Source organism: Scyliorhinus torazame, chromosome 1 (assembly GCF_047496885.1).
Source record: "Scyliorhinus torazame isolate Kashiwa2021f chromosome 1, sScyTor2.1, whole genome shotgun sequence".
NCBI classification, from domain to species: domain Eukaryota; kingdom Metazoa; phylum Chordata; class Chondrichthyes; order Carcharhiniformes; family Scyliorhinidae; genus Scyliorhinus; species Scyliorhinus torazame.
This window is the reverse complement of record NC_092707.1, coordinates 290460786-290476320: the sequence shown is the minus strand read 5'-3', so window position 1 is coordinate 290476320 and position 15535 is coordinate 290460786. Positions and strand designations below refer to the sequence as shown.

The following is a 15535-nucleotide window of genomic DNA, read 5'->3' as shown; positions in this document are numbered from 1 at the left end:
AGCCTGCGATAAATCAATTTTGCCGAATTCCTACTCCAGAAAGTCCAACAAGTCTTCAATCAGCAGCAATAGATAGTGATCAGCGTACAATTCCGAGCGAATAGTTGTTTTAAAATCTCCCCATATTCTCATTGAACCATCGCGTTTCAACACAGGAACTATTGGTGTTGCCCAATCACTTGCAGCAACTGGCTCAATGACTTTTGTTTGAAATAGCCTTTCTCGTTCTTGATTTTTGGCCTGATGGCGTATGGTACAATTCTAGCTTTGAGACATTTTGGTGTTTTAAGTTGAACTTCAACTCCTGTCATTGAGCCCAATGGGGTGGGGTGGGGCGGCGGCGCAGTGGTTAATACTGCTCTCTCACAGCCCTGTGGATCAGGTTCAATCCCCGCCCCAGTTCATTGTCCGTGCGGAGTTTGCAGTCTTTCCGTGTCTGCATGGGCCTCCCTCCCACAACCCAAGAAGATGTGCAGGGTAGGTCAATTGGCCATGCTAAAATTCCCCTTCATTGTAAAAAAAAAAGAATTGGATACTATATTGAGCGCAATGAATCTTTAAACACCTTTGTATACTGTTGTAGATCATTCTTTGAATCCACTAATTGATTCACTGCTCCCCAGTTGAGTTTAATTTTTTCCAACCATGAAAGAATTCCAAGGATAATATGATTGGATTGGATTGGATTTGGATTTGTTTATTGTCACGTGTACCGAGGTACAGTGAAAAGTATTTTTCTGCGAGCAGCTCAACAGATCATTAAGTACATGAGAAGAAAGGGAATAAAAGAAAATACATAATAGGGCAACACAACATATACAATGTAACTACATAAGCACTGGCATCGGATGAAGTATACAGGGTGTAGTGTTAATGAGGTCAGTCCATAAGAGGGTCATTTAGGAGTCTGGTGACAGTGGCATATGAAGAGGCAACTCCACTGTTTGCCCATTTATTTCTACTTTTACTGTAATATATCCTTTTAATGGTTTGACCTCTTCTGCCCATTTCCACTTTTACCATAATGTCTCCTTTTAATGGTACTTCCTTACGATAATATTCATGGATTTAAAGGCAGATGCTTCGAATTCTGATTATAAATTGAGGTATTAATGATAAAGCCCGGTTTGACTTCCATTTTGACTTGGTTACCATTGTAAGAGTCCTTTTGTGTATTTCCTTTGTTCTCATTTCTTTTATTTTTATTATTTTGGTCCGTGGACCCATAACTGGGATGTGCCTTTAAGCAGAACAGTCTGTTAAAGCAGCCTGCTTGACAGGACACTGTCCCTAGGTTTTGTATTTTCTGCCTCAGCGTCAGGGTCCCAGGTTCAATTTTGTTGGGTGGCAGTCTGTGTGGAATTTGTACTTTCTCACCATGTCTGCATGGGTTTCCAGATCCTCCAGTTTCCTCCCACAGTCCAAAGATGTGCAGGTAAGGTGGATTGGTCATAATAAATTGCCCATTAGTGTCCAAAGATTAGGCGGGGTTATGGGATTACAGGGATAGTGCGGGGGAGTGGGCTTGGGTAGGGTGTTCTTACAGAGGATCGGTGCAGACTTGATGGACTGAGTGACCTCCTGTCGGGATGCTGTGATTCTATGTCAACTTGACCCAGTTGCTTCTGAGGCAGAAGATTGTGGGTTCAAGCCTCACTCCATGACGTGAACGCAAAATCCAACTTTGCACAGGAGAGACCCTTTTATTGGGCTGATGGAAGCAGAGTTAAACAGACGCGGGGCCAGGGATGTGCACTGGCAATGACGTAAAGGTGGGGCGGGGTCAGTGACGTACGCACGAATAGAGTGAGTGACGCGCAATTGGGGCGGAGTCAGTGACGTACACAGGAATGGAGTGAGGGACGCGCGGTTGGGGCGGAGTCAGTGATGTACACAGGAATGGAGTGAGTGACCAATGCACGAACAGTGACTGATGCGCGGTTCAGGCTGAGTCAGTGACGTACACAGGAATGGAGTGAGGGACGCGCGGTTGGGGCGGAGTCAGTGACCAATGCACGAATAATGAGTGATGCGCGATTCGGGCTGAGTCAGTGACGTACAGAGGCGGGTCAGGGGTTAATTACGGCCTGGTCTCCCACACCCAGGGGATTCTGAGCCGCGGCTTTGATTTGCGGATCCTCCTCCAACGCTGGATTTCCCTCCAATCATCACGGTGGAATCAGCAGTGAAATCCCGTAATCGGGGCCTGGGGAGGCGTATGGCGAAGCGGATGAAGACCGAGTATATGAAGCAGTTTAAGGGGCCGCAATGGGAGATGTACAGCACCTGCTACTCGGACGGGCTTCAATACCGCAACATGAGGCGGCTGCTTGAGCAGGCCCACATCCCCTTGATCTGGAGCGGCTGGGACTCAGACTCCAGCTCGGGCTCCTCCAGCCCCAGGGAGCGCAGAGAACCGCATCCCCCAGAGCCCGAGCAAACGTCCCGGCCTCAGGACCACACTGCGGCCGCGGAGCCGCCCGCTCCCGAACAGCCGCAAGGTAAAGAGCCAGGTAAACAGCACCCCCCCCCCCCCAGGTAAACAGCATCCCCCCCCCCCAGGTAAACAGCATCCCCCCCCCCCAGGTAAACAGCATCCCCCCCCCCCCCAGGTAAACAGCAACTCTCCCCCCCCCCCCCAGGTAAACAGCATCCCCCCCCCCAGGTAAACAGCAACTCCCCCCCCCCCCCCCAGGTAAACAGCATCTCCCCCCCACCCCCAGGTAAACAGTATCCCCCACCCTCCCAGGTAAACAGCATCTCCCCCCCCCCCAGGTAAACAGGATCCCCCTCCCCCCCCCCAAGGTAAACAGCATCCCCCCCCCCCAGGTAAACAGCATTCCCCCACCCCAGGTAAACAGCATCCTCCTCCCCCCCCCCCACCCCCAGGTAAACAGCATCTCCCCCCCCCCCCAGGTAAACAGCATCCCCCACCCTCCCAGGTAAACAGCATCTCCCCCCCCCCCCCCAGGTAAACAGGATCCCCCTCCCCCCCCCAAGGTAAACAGCATCCCCCCCCCCCCAGGTAAACAGCATTCCCCCACCCCAGGTAAACAGCATCCTCCTCCCCCCCCACCCCCAGGTAAACAGCATCCTCCCTGCCCCCCGCCAGGTAAACAGCATCCCCCCCCCCAGGTAAACAGCATTCTCCCCCCCCCCCAGGTAAACAGCATTCTCCCCCCCCCCCCAGGTAAACGGCATCCTCCCCCCCCCCCCCCAGGTAAACAGCATCCCCCCCCCCAGGTAAACAGCATCCTCCCCCCCCCCCCCCAGGTAAACAGCACCCTCTCTTCCCCCCCCCCCAGGTAAACAGCACCCTCTCTTTCCCCCCCCCAGGTAAACAGCCCCCCCCAGGTAAACAGCCCCCCCCCAGGTAAACAGCACCCCACCCCCAGGTAAACAGCACCCTCCCCCCCCCCCCCAGGTAAACAGCATCCTCCCTCCCTCCCCCCCCCCCACCAGGTAAACAGCATCCTCCCTCCCCCCACCAGGTAAACAGCATCCTCCTCCCCCCCCCCCCCAGGTAAACAGCATCCTCCCCCCCCCCCCCAGGTAAACAGCACCCTCTCTTTCCCCCCCCCCCCAGGTAAACAGCACCCCCCCCCCAGGTAAACAGCACCCCCCCCAGGTAAACAGCACCCCCCCCAGGTAAACAGCACCCCCCCCCCCCAGGTAAACAGCACCCCCCCCCCAGGTAAACAGCACCCCCCCCCCCAGGTAAACAGCACCCCCCCCCCAGGTAAACAGCACCCCCCCCCCAGGTAAACAGCATCCTCCCCCGCCCCCAGGTAAACAGCATCCTCCTCCCCCAGGTAAACAGCACCCCCCCCCCCAGGTAAACAGCATCCCCCCCCCAGGTAAACAGCACCCTCTCTTTCCCCCCCCCCCAGGTAAACAGCACCCCCCCCCCCAGGTAAACAGCACCCCCCCCAGGTAAACAGCACCCCCCCCCAGGTAAACAGCACCCCCCCCAGGTAAACAGCACCCCCCCCCAGGTAAACAGCACCCCCCCCCCAGGTAAACAGCACCCCCCCCCCCCCAGGTAAACAGCACCCCCCCCCCCAGGTAAACAGCACCCCCCCCCCCCGGTAAACAGCACCCCCCCCCCCCCCAAGGTAAACAGCACCCCCCCCCAGGTAAACAGCACCCCCCCCCCAGGTAAACAGCACCCCCCCCCCCAGGTAAACAGCACCCCCCCCAGGTAAACAGCACCCCCCCCAGGTAAACCGAACCCCCCTCCCCAGGTAAACAGCACCCCCTCCCCAGGTAAACAGCACCCCCCCCAGGTAAACAGCATCCTCCCCCGCCCCCAGGTAAACAGCATCCTCCCCCCCCCCCCAAGGTAAACAGCATCCCCCCCCCAGGTGAACAGCATCCTCCTCCCCCACCCCAGGTAAACAGCATCCCCCCCCCCCCCCACCCCCAGGTAAACAGCATCCCCCCCGCCCCCCCCAGGTAAACAGCATCCTCCCCCCCCCCCCCCCAGGTAAACAGCATCCTCCCTCCCCCCCCCCCCCCCCGGCCGGTAAATAGCATCCCCCCACCCCCCGAGGTAAACAGCATCCTCCTCCCCCACCCCAGGTAAACAGCAGCATCCAACCCCCCCCAGGTAAACAGCATCCTCCCCTCCCCCCCCAGGTAAATAGCATCCTCCCCCCCAGGTAAACAGCACCCCCCCCCCCCCCAGGTAAACAGCACCCCCCCCCCCAGGTAAACAGCACCCCCCCCCCAGGTAAACAGCACCCCCCCCCAGGTAAACAGCACCCCCCCCCCAGGTAAACAGCACCCCCCCCCCCAGGTAAACAGCACCCCCCCCCCAGGTAAACAGCACCCCCCCCCCAGGTAAACAGCACCCCCCCCCCAGGTAAACAGCACCCCCCCCCAGGTAAACAGCACCCCCCCCCAGGTAAACAGCACCCCCCCCCAGGTAAACAGCATCCTCCCCCCCACCCCCAGGTAAACAGCATCCCCCCCCAGGTAAACAGCATCTCCCCCCCCCAGGTAAACAGCATCTCCCCCCCCCCAGGTAAACAGCACCCCCCCCCCAGGTAAACAGCATCCCCCCCCCCCCAGGTAAACAGCATCCCCCCCCCCAGGTAAACAGCATCCCCCCCCCCCCCCCCAGGTAACCAGCATCCCCCCCCCAGGTAACCAGCATTCCCCCCCCAGGTAAACAGCACCCCCCCCCCAGGTAAACAGCATCCCCCCCCCCAGGTAAACAGCATCCCCCCCCCCCCCAGGTGAACAGCATCCCCCCCCCCCAGGTGAACAGCATTCCCCCCCCCCCCCAGGTGAACAGCATCCCCCCCCACCCAGGTGAACAGCATCCCCCCCCCCCAGGTGAACAGCATCCCCCCCCCCCCCCAGGTGAACAGCATCCCCCCCCCCCCAGGTGAACAGCATCCCCCCCCCCCAGGTGAACAGCATCCCCCCCCCCCAGGTGAACAGCATCCCCCCCCCCAGGTGAACAGCATCCCCCCCCCCAGGTGAACAGCATCCCCCCCCCCCAGGTGAACAGCATCCCCCCCCCCCAGGTAAACAGCATCCCCCCCCCCCAGGTAAACAGCATCCCCCCCCCAGGTAAACAGCATCCCCCCCCCCAGGTAAACAGCATCCCCCCCCCAGGTAAACAGCATCCCCCCCGCCAGGTAAACAGCACCCCCCCGCCAGGTAAACAGCACCCCCCCCCAGGTAAACAGCACCCCCCCCCAGGTAAACAGCACCCCCCCCCAGGTAAACAGCACCCCCCCCCAGGTAAACAGCATCCCTCCCCCCAGGTAAACCGCATCTCCCCCCCCCCTCAGGTAAACAGCATTTCCCCCCCCCCCCCCAGGTAAACAGCATCCCCCCCCCAGGTAAACAGCATCTCTCTCCCCCCCCCCCAGGTAAACAGCATCTCTCCCCCCCCGCCCCCAGGTAAACAGCATCTCCCCTCCAGGTAAACAGCATCTCCTCTCCCCCCCCCCCCCCCAGGTAAACAGCATCTCCCCCCCCCCCCAGGTAAACAGCATCCCCCCCAGGTAAACAGCATCCCCCCCCCCCCCCCAGGTAAACAGCATCCCCCACCCTCCCAGGTAAACAGCATCTCCCCCCCCCCCCCCAGGTAAACAGCCCCCCCCAGGTAAACAGCCCCCCCCAGGTAAACAGCCCCCCCCCAGGTAAACAGCACCCCACCCCCAGGTAAACAGCACCCTCCCCCCCCCCCCAGGTAAACAGCATCCTCCCTCCCTCCCCCCCCCCCACCAGGTAAACAGCATCCTCCCTCCCCCCACCAGGTAAACAGCATCCTCCTCCCCCCCCCCCCCCAGGTAAACAGCATCCTCCTCCCCCCCCCCCCCCAGGTAAACAGCATCCTCCCCCCCCCCCCCCCCAGGTAAACAGCACCCTCTCTTTCCCCCCCCCCCAGGTAAACAGCACCCCCCCCCCCAGGTAAACAGCACCCCCCCCAGGTAAACAGCACCCCCCCCAGGTAAACAGCACCCCCCCCCCCAGGTAAACAGCACCCCCCCCCCAGGTAAACAGCACCCCCCCCCCCCAGGTAAACAGCACCCCCCCCCCAGGTAAACAGCATCCTCCCCCGCCCCCAGGTAAACAGCATCCTCCTCCCCCAGGTAAACAGCACCCCCCCCCCCAGGTAAACAGCATCCCCCCCCCAGGTAAACAGCACCCTCTCTTTCCCCCCCCCCAGGTAAACAGCACCCCCCCCCCAGGTAAACAGCACCCCCCCCCAGGTAAACAGCACCCCCCCCCAGGTAAACAGCACCCCCCCCAGGTAAACAGCACCCCCCCCCAGGTAAACAGCACCCCCCCCCAGGTAAACAGCACCCCCCCCCCAAGTAAACAGCACCCCCCCCCCCCAGGTAAACAGCACCCCCCCCCCCCCAGGTAAACAGCACCCCCCCCCCCCAGGTAAACAGCACCCCCCCCCACCCCGGTAAACAGCACCCCCCCCCCCAGGTAAACAGCACCCCCCCCCAGGTAAACAGCACCCCCCCCCCCAGGTAAACAGCACCCCCCCCCCCCAGGTAAACAGCACCCCCCCCAGGTAAACAGCACCCCCCCCCAGGTAAACCGAACCCCCCTCCCCAGGTAAACAGCACCCCCTCCCCAGGTAAACAGCACCCCCCCCAGGTAAACAGCATCCTCCCCCGCCCCCAGGGAAACAGCATCCTCCCCCCCCCCCAAGGTAAACAGCATCCCCCCCCCAGGTGAACAGCATCCTCCTCCCCCACCCCAGGTAAACAGCATCCCCCCCCCCCCACCCCCAGGTAAACAGCATCCCCCCCGCCCCCCCCAGGTAAACAGCATCCTCCCCCCCCCCCCCCAGGTAAACAGCATCCTCCCTCCCCCCCCCCCCCGGCCGGTAAATAGCATCCCCCCACCCCCCGAGGTAAACAGCATCCTCCTCCCCCACCCCAGGTAAACAGCAGCATCCAACCCCCCCCAGGTAAACAGCATCCTCCCCTCCCCCCCCAGGTAAATAGCATCCTCCCCCCCAGGTAAACAGCACCCCCCCCCCCCCAGGTAAACAGCACCCCCCCCCCAGGTAAACAGCACCCCCCCCCCAGGTAAACAGCACCCCCCCCCCCAGGTAAACAGCACCCCCCCCCCAGGTAAACAGCACCCCCCCCCCAGGTAAACAGCACCCCCCCCCCCCAGGTAAACAGCACCCCCCCCCCAGGTAAACAGCACCCCCCCCCCAGGTAAACAGCACCCCCCCCCCAGGTAAACAGCACCCCCCCCCCAGGTAAACAGCACCCCCCCCAGGTAAACAGCATCCTCCCCCCCACCCCCAGGTAAACAGCATCCCCCCCCCCCAGGTAAACAGCATCTCCCCCCCCCAGGTAAACAGCATCTCCCCCCCCCCCAGGTAAACAGCACCCCCCCCCCCAGGTAAACAGCATCCCCCCCCCCCAGGTAAACAGCATCCCCCCCCCCAGGTAAACAGCATCCCCCCCCCCCCCCCAGGTAAACAGCATCCCCCCCCCAGGTAACCAGAATTCCCCCCCCAGGTAACCAGCACCCCCCCCCCAGGTAAACAGCATCCCCCCCCCCAGGTAAACAGCATCCCCCCCCCCCCAGGTGAACAGCATCCCCCCCCCAGGTGAACAGCATCCCCCCCCCCCCCCAGGTGAACAGCATCCCCCCCCACCCAGGTGAACAGCATCCCCCCCCCCCAGGTGAACAGCATCCCCCCCCCCCCAGGTGAACAGCATCCCCCCCCCCCAGGTGAACAGCATCCCCCCCCCCCCAGGTGAACAGCATCCCCCCCCCAGGTGAACAGCATCCCCCCCCCCCCAGGTGAACAGCATCCCCCCCCCCCAGGTAAACAGCATCCCCCCCCAGGTAAACAGCATCCCCCCCCCAGGTAAACAGCATCCCCCCCCCCAGGTAAACAGCATCCCCCCCCCAGGTAAACAGCATCCCCCCCGCCAGGTAAACAGCACCCCCCCGCCAGGTAAACAGCAACCCCCCCCAGGTAAACAGCACCCCCCCCCCAGGTAAACAGCACCCCCCCCAGGTAAACAGCACCCCCCCCCAGGTAAACAGCACCCCCCCCAGGTAAACAGCATCCCCCCCCCCAGGTAAACCGCATCCCCCCCCCCCTCAGGTAAACAGCATTTCCCCCCCCCCCCCCAGGTAAACAGCATCCCCCCCCCCAGGTAAACAGCATCTCTCTCCCCCCCCCCCAGGTAAACAGCATCTCTCCCCCCCCGCCCCCAGGTAAACAGCATCTCCCCTCCAGGTAAACAGCATCTCCTCTCCCCCCCCCCCCCCCCAGGTAAACAGCATCTCCCCCCCCCCCCCAGGTAAACAGCATCCCCCCCAGGTAAACAGCATCCCCCCCCCCCCCAGGTAAACAGCATCCCCCACCCTCCCAGGTAAACAGCATCTCCCCCCCCCCCCCCCAGGTAAACAGGATCCCCCTCCCCCCCCCCAAGGTAAACAGCATCTCCCCCCCCCCCCCCAGGTAAACAGCATTCCCCCACCCCAGGTAAACAGCATCCTCCTCCCCCACCCCAGGTAAACAGCATCCTCCTCGCCGCCACCCCCAGGTAAACAGCATCCTCCCTGCCCCCCCCCCCCCAGGTAAACAGCATCCTCCCTCCCCCCCCCCCCAGGTAAACGGCATCCTCCCCCCCCCCCCCCCCCCAGGTAAACAGCATCCCCCCCCCCCAGGTAAACAGCATCCTCCCCCGCCCCCCCGAGGTAAACAGCATCCTCCTCCCCCACCCCGGGTAAACAGCATCCTCCCCCCCCCCCCCCAGGTAAACAGCGTCCTCCCTCCCCCCCTCCCCCCCCCCCCCAGGTAAACAGCATCCTCCCCCCCCCCCCCAGGTAAACAGCACCCCCCCCCAGGTAAACAGCACCCCCCCCCCAGGTAAACAGCACCCCCCCCAGGTAAACAGCACCCCCCCCCAGGTAAACAGCACCCCCCCTCCCCCCAGGTAAACAGCCCCTCCCCCCAGGTAAACAGCCCCCCCCCCCAGGTAAACAGCACCCCCCCCCCCAGGTAAACAGCACCCCCCCCCCAGGTAAACAGCACCCCCCCCCCCAGGTAAACAGCACCCCCCCCCCAGGTAAACAGCACCCCCCCCCCAGGTAAACAGCACCCCCCCCAGGTAAACAGCACCCCCCCCCAGGTAAACAGCACCCCCCCCCCCAGGTAAACAGCACCCCCCCCTCAGGTGAACAGCACCCCCCCCCCCAGGTAAACAGCACCCCCCCCAGGTAAACAGCACCCCCCCAGGTAAACAGCACCCCCCCCCAGGTAAACAGCACCCCCCCCCCCCAGGTAAACAGCACCCTTCCCCCCCCCCCCCCCCCCAGGTAAACAGCACCCCCCCCCCCCCAGGTAAACAGCACCCCCCTCCCCAGGTAAACAGCACCCCCCTCCCCAGGTAAACAGCATCCTCTCCCCCCCCCCCAGGTAAACAGCATCCTCCTCTCCCCCCCCCCCCCCCCAAGGTAAACAGCATCCCCCCCAGGTAAACAGCATTCCCCCACCCCAGGTAAACAGCATCCTCCTCTCCCCCCCCCCCCCCCCCCCCAAGGTAAACAGCACCCCCCCCCCAGGTAAACAGCATGCTCCCCTCTCTTCCCCCCCCCCCCAGGTAAACAACATCCTCCCCCCCCCCCCCCCCCCAGGTAAACAGCATCCTCTCCCCCCCCCCCCCCCCCCAAGGTAAACAGCATCCTCCTTCCTCCTCTCCCCCCCCCCTCCCAGGTAAACAGCAACCTCCTTCCTCTTCCCCCCCCCCCCCTGCCAGGTAAACAGCATCCTCTCCTCCTCTTTCCCCCCCCCCCCCCAGGTAAACAGCATCCTCCCCCCGCCGGGCAAACCCTTTCCTCCCCCCGCTGGGCAAACCCCCCCCCCGGTAAACCGTCCAACCTCTTTCCCCCCCCCCCCCCGGTAAACCGCCCAACCTCTCTTTCTCCCCCCCCCCCCCCCCCCCCCCCCCCCGAACAGCCCGATCCGCCCTGTGTCAGGTAAACATTCCTCACCCCAGGTAAACACTTACCCCCACCCCATGTAAACACAGTTTGACCATTTGTTTTCTTTTTAAACAGGGAATGAAACAACTTTTGTGACAAATCAAAAAGATCCAGATGATGAACAGACAAAGAGTGAATTGTGCATCCAATCTGCTGTGGATCGACACCCTATAAAGAATGCAAATTTGGAAAAATCACGAAAAGCTTCCCAATTTCGTACACTGCCTGCCGCAAAAGAGACCAAGCCTCCGTTTGCAATGTTTGGCTGGGCGGAGAGGGAGGCTGAAGTGGGCTGTAAAAAGACCTACAACGTCAGTGCTTCTGCTTTGAGAGGACAGGTAAACTGGAAAAATAACAACAGAAAATACTCAGTAGGCAGGCAGCATCTGTGGCGAGAGGGAAACCGAGTTGGGGTGCCGTTTCAGAATTAGGTCTCCCATTGAATGAGAAGGAATCTCTACTTTCAGTAGATTAGTCTTTGAAATTCTCTTTACCAAAGAGCAGTAGAGGCTGGGTCATTAAATATATTTAAGATTTTGACCTATAAGGTAGGCTTGATGGATGGGCAGCAGGAAAGTGGAATTGATAGGATGGAAGGCAGAAATCAAATGATCAAAAGCAAATTACTGCGAATGCTGGAATCTGAAACCAAAGAGAAAATGCTGGAAAATCTCAGCAGGTCTGGCAGCATCTGTAGGGAGAGAAAAGAGCTAACGTTTCGAGTCCAGGCGACCCTTTGTCAAAGCTATAATACAGAGAAAGTGGGAACTATTTATACTGTGGAGTGAGAATGAAAGATGAGTCATAGCCACAGGAACCCAGGGAAGCGGGATGCTAATAGCCACAGAAATAGTACTAATGGCAGTCCCCAGAGAGAACGAAAGGCCAAACAGCAGAAAAATTAACATCAGTGGGTGCACTGTGACAGATGTGGGGGGAGGGGGAAGAAAGTGGAAAAAGGGTAAGGAAAGGTGGATAAGATGGGTGGGGGTTAAATATATATAAAGAAAGATCAGGGAGAAAAAAATGGTTAAAAATAGTTTAAATTTCTCTATTATAGCTTTGACAAAGGGTCATCTGGACTCGAAACATTAGCTCTTTTCTCTCCCTACAGATGCTGCCAGACCTGTTGAGATTTTCCAGCACTTTCTCTTTGAAATCAAATGATTGTTGAAGATAGGAGATGGTCATGGGTTAAGCAAAGAAATAGAATCACAGAATTGTTACAGTACAGAAGGGGGCAATTTGGACTATCATCTCTACACTAGCTGTGCAAAGAAAATTCACCTAGTGCCATTTACCTGCCTTCTCACCATGTTTCCATTTTAAACGTCTCATTCCCTTTTGAATGCCTTGATTGAACCTTACTCCACCACACACTCGGGCAATGCATTCCAGATCCTAACCACCTGCTACACGAAATAGCTTATCCTCATTTCTCTTTTTTGCTTCTTTTGTAAATTACTTTAAATATGAGCCCTCTTGTTCTTGATCTTTTTACGAGCGAAACGTTTTCTCCCTATCTACTCTGCCCAGATCTCTACCCACCCTCTCAACTTCTCCACCCTCTCAACTTCTCCAATCTCTCTTCATAATTAAAGTTCCCCATCTCTGGAACCATTTTTTCCCAATTAAGGGGGCAATGTTGCATGGCCAATCCACCTATCATGCACATCTTTGAGTTGTGAGGGTGAGACCCATGCAGACATGGGGAGAATGTCAAACTCCACACGGACAGTGGGCAGGGATCGAACCCGGGTCCTCGGCGCCGTGAGGCAGCCGTGCCCAAGGAACTGTTTTTGTGATTTTTTTTTTTCTGCACTCTAATGCCTTCACATCCTTCTGAACTGTGATGCCCAGTAGTGGATGCAGAACTCTAGCTGAGGCCAACCCAGTGTCCTATACAAATTCAACATAACCCCCTTGATCTTGTACCCAATACCCTTATTTCTAAAGACTGCCCATCCCAAAAGCAAGAGCCCTAACACCGATTTCCTGGGGAGCTCCACTGCAAACTTTCCTCCTGCCCGAGAAACATCCATTAACTACTAATGATGGAGGAGATGTAAATGGGAATAACCTTCATTACTGTCTGAAAAACTGGGGGCAGCAATTATGATCTGAAAGGTGTTGGGCCCAGGTTGTGCCCAAAACAAAACTCTTGGCTGGTTTCTTGTACTTGTTGATCTTGTTTCAAATGTAGACTGCACACGTTTTCCACAGTGACATTTTTCTCTTTGACAGATTTATGAGTCGGCAGTACGTGCCCATGACAGACGTCAGGTACAGAAAGTGATGTGCATGCCTCAGAGACGACCCCGGGGCAAAGTACCACAGGCCACCCACACATCTAACTGGCAATGTAAATCTTCCCCAGGACACAGATCACTTTCTGAGCACTTCCAAGTTCGTGTGTTGAAGCCTGCTGGGGCAGATGATCCCTGGCTGTCTGAATACATGAGATGTTACTCAACACGGTCCCTCTGAGTCAAGGTAGTTGGGCTGGTGACTTAGTTCATTTATGCTGGTGTGTATTGGACTTGAATCAACTCCTGGCAATACAGATTTGAGTCAAGTATAATTTCCATAATTTGCAAACACAGAATAGTTTTGCTGACTGTAGAGTAGCCCAGTGATGATGTTCGTTTTCTACAGGGCTAAAGAGATCCCTTTCGGAAAAGGGAATTTTTCAATTGTGTTGCTTAAACAGAAACCACTCCTGCGGTTATTTTCCAGACTGATGGCGGTTGACTCTTCTGATTACTCTGAACTGCAAGTGTACAATGGTTAAGGTTTCATTAATGTGTATACAATGAGCTGTTGGTACAGATTGATTGCACTTAAATTTCTGTAAACTCAGTATTACTTTGCACAGCACAAATGGCACAATTTGTATTGGTGTGTTTTATTATCTGTGGATTTGTCAGTGACCTTTACATAGTTATACTCATTACATAATGAGAGTGCACTTTCAGGGAAAATACAAGTGGGTTGTTTTCTACCACAGTTCACTTTTGTAATCTTTGTACACCTGGGATTTTGTCTTTTGTAATTTACGTAAATTATCTGGTCATTATTACTTGTTTTGTACAGTACTGCAGTGATTACTCTTCAAATGTATTTTAATGGTTTGTAAAGTACTTTGGGGCAGTCTGAAGTTGAGAAACTGGCTGTGATTTTTAATAAGGACTCAAACTTGTTATGATCTGTTCATGCTGCTTCTGTGTAAAAGTGCAATCGGCAAATATGCTCAATAAATGTATTTATATTTGTGATTGTGTGTTTTTTGTTTTGAAAAGATGAGACCATATGATGTAGGAGCAGAAGTAGGCCATTTGGCCCATCACGTCTGCTACGCCATTTAATGAAATCATGACTGATCTGATATAATCCTCAACTCTGCTTCCCCACCTTATCCCCATAGCCCTCGATTCTCTTACTGATTAAAATTTTGTCCATCTCAGCCTTGAACATAGCAACCCAGCCTCTACCGACCTCTGCGGTAATGAATTCCACAGATTCACGACCCTCTTGAGTGGACGTCGCCCAGATATTCCTTAGCATTCCCTGCTGCCGTCCGAAGGTGGAGGCCCCTCTACAGAGGAATCCTCTCCCTCAATCTTGGGAACCTGGGCTGGAGGGTGTTGCATGCAGCAGCATCAGTTTAGGGACTCCTATGATGCTTTCCTGTTCTGTGGCCTTGTGGAATCTATGGACCATGTTTATGTTAAATATTTTAGGCTGCACCATTCCCCCCCCCCCCCCTTTTTAAAAAAGTTTCTGAGCATCCTGCCGGCGGAGAATCCAGCCCCAGGTGTCTGTGACACGAGTTGAACAAACTGCGTAGTTGGAAATAGGTCGAGGGAGTTGGATAAACTCTGTGGGAGGGAATTTAGTGTAAACCGGACCTCTACTCTGGTCGATTCTCACATGCCCCTGACAAACCCTAGTGAGTGTTAGACATGGCCATCCGTGCCGAATGGAAGGAAACCCTTAGGAGTCATTTAAGGGCGGCACAGTGGCGTTGTGGTTAGCACTGCTGCCTCACCGCTGAGGACCAAGGTTCGATCCCAGCGCTGGTCAGTGTGTGGAATTTGCACATTCTCCCCGTGTCTGCGTGTGTCTCACTCCCACAAACCCAAAGATATGCAGGGTTGTGGATTGGCCATGCTAAAATTGCCCCTTAAATGGAAAAAAAAAAGAATTGGGTACTTTAAATTTTAAAAAAGTTTTATATTTATATATATATATATATGTGGGCTAACACTCTGATATCGGATCTGGAATCTGAAGGCAAAGTTTGTTGGGACCTTGCCCATAGAGAAATGGGTAGACAGATTTCCAAGATGAGTAAGGCGATTGCAATCGCTAGTTGTTTGGAGGAGCTCAGTAGGAGAGAAGCAGAGATTTTTAAAATCAAACACAAGTTAGGTTGCCACACAGCGTATACAGAAACTGGAAAATGAGGTAGGAATGAGAGAGGATGGGAACTAAGCCAGCCTGATTCACATGAGCCAGTTTCAGGCTCAGTACGAGAAGGCTTAACAACTGGACATCGAACCGAGCGTGTGACAATGGCAGGCCTCACCAACTTGGGTGTATAATGCCAAGTGGGAAAGTGTAGGGAGACCCCTAGTAAAAGGTGAGATAGGAGGTCGCCTGTGGGACACCGAAGGATCCCTCAGTATCCCTCAATACATACTGCGACCTAGGTCACACATGGCGCATTTGAAAAAAGATAATGTTGAGTGGTTTCAGAGGCCACTTGCAGGAAGTGTCGGAGACCGATCCATTGGAATTCAGGAAAGGAGACATGGTGTGCTTCCACTCAGTCACCTTAGTCCACCCCCACCCTAAAGTAGAACACATCCTAGGTTTGGATCATATCCGAAGTGCAATCTTGCTTTTGACCTTGCAAATTGCTGCGTATGATTAATGGCCCAGACAAATGAATCACCAACAGGGAGCCACGGATTTCCACCATCAGGGAGTTGAGGAAAAAACTCACCGACATGACAGATGACTCAGGGGCACAGAA

The 15535-nt window shown here is 56.6% G+C and overlaps 1 protein-coding gene across 6 annotated transcripts in view; it reads left to right on the top strand.

The window, feature by feature from the left end:
- LOC140422364 (centriole, cilia and spindle-associated protein-like) overlaps nucleotides 1-13772 on the top strand; it is a 91656-nt gene extending 77884 nt beyond the window's left edge. For 3 of the 6 annotated variants that reach the window (XM_072507412.1, XM_072507392.1, XM_072507405.1), the window contains exons 5-6: nucleotides 10573-10835; nucleotides 12742-13772. In XM_072507412.1, coding sequence (XP_072363513.1) covers nucleotides 10573-10835; nucleotides 12742-12984 — 506 coding nt within the window. In that variant the 3' untranslated portion in view covers nucleotides 12985-13772. Of the gene's footprint in view, nucleotides 1-2027; nucleotides 2514-10572; nucleotides 10836-12741 lie in introns of those variants that run through there. The other 3 variants (XM_072507386.1, XM_072507399.1, XM_072507430.1) reach the window with 3 other exon arrangements.
- Nucleotides 13773-15535: the final 1763 nt, after the last annotated feature.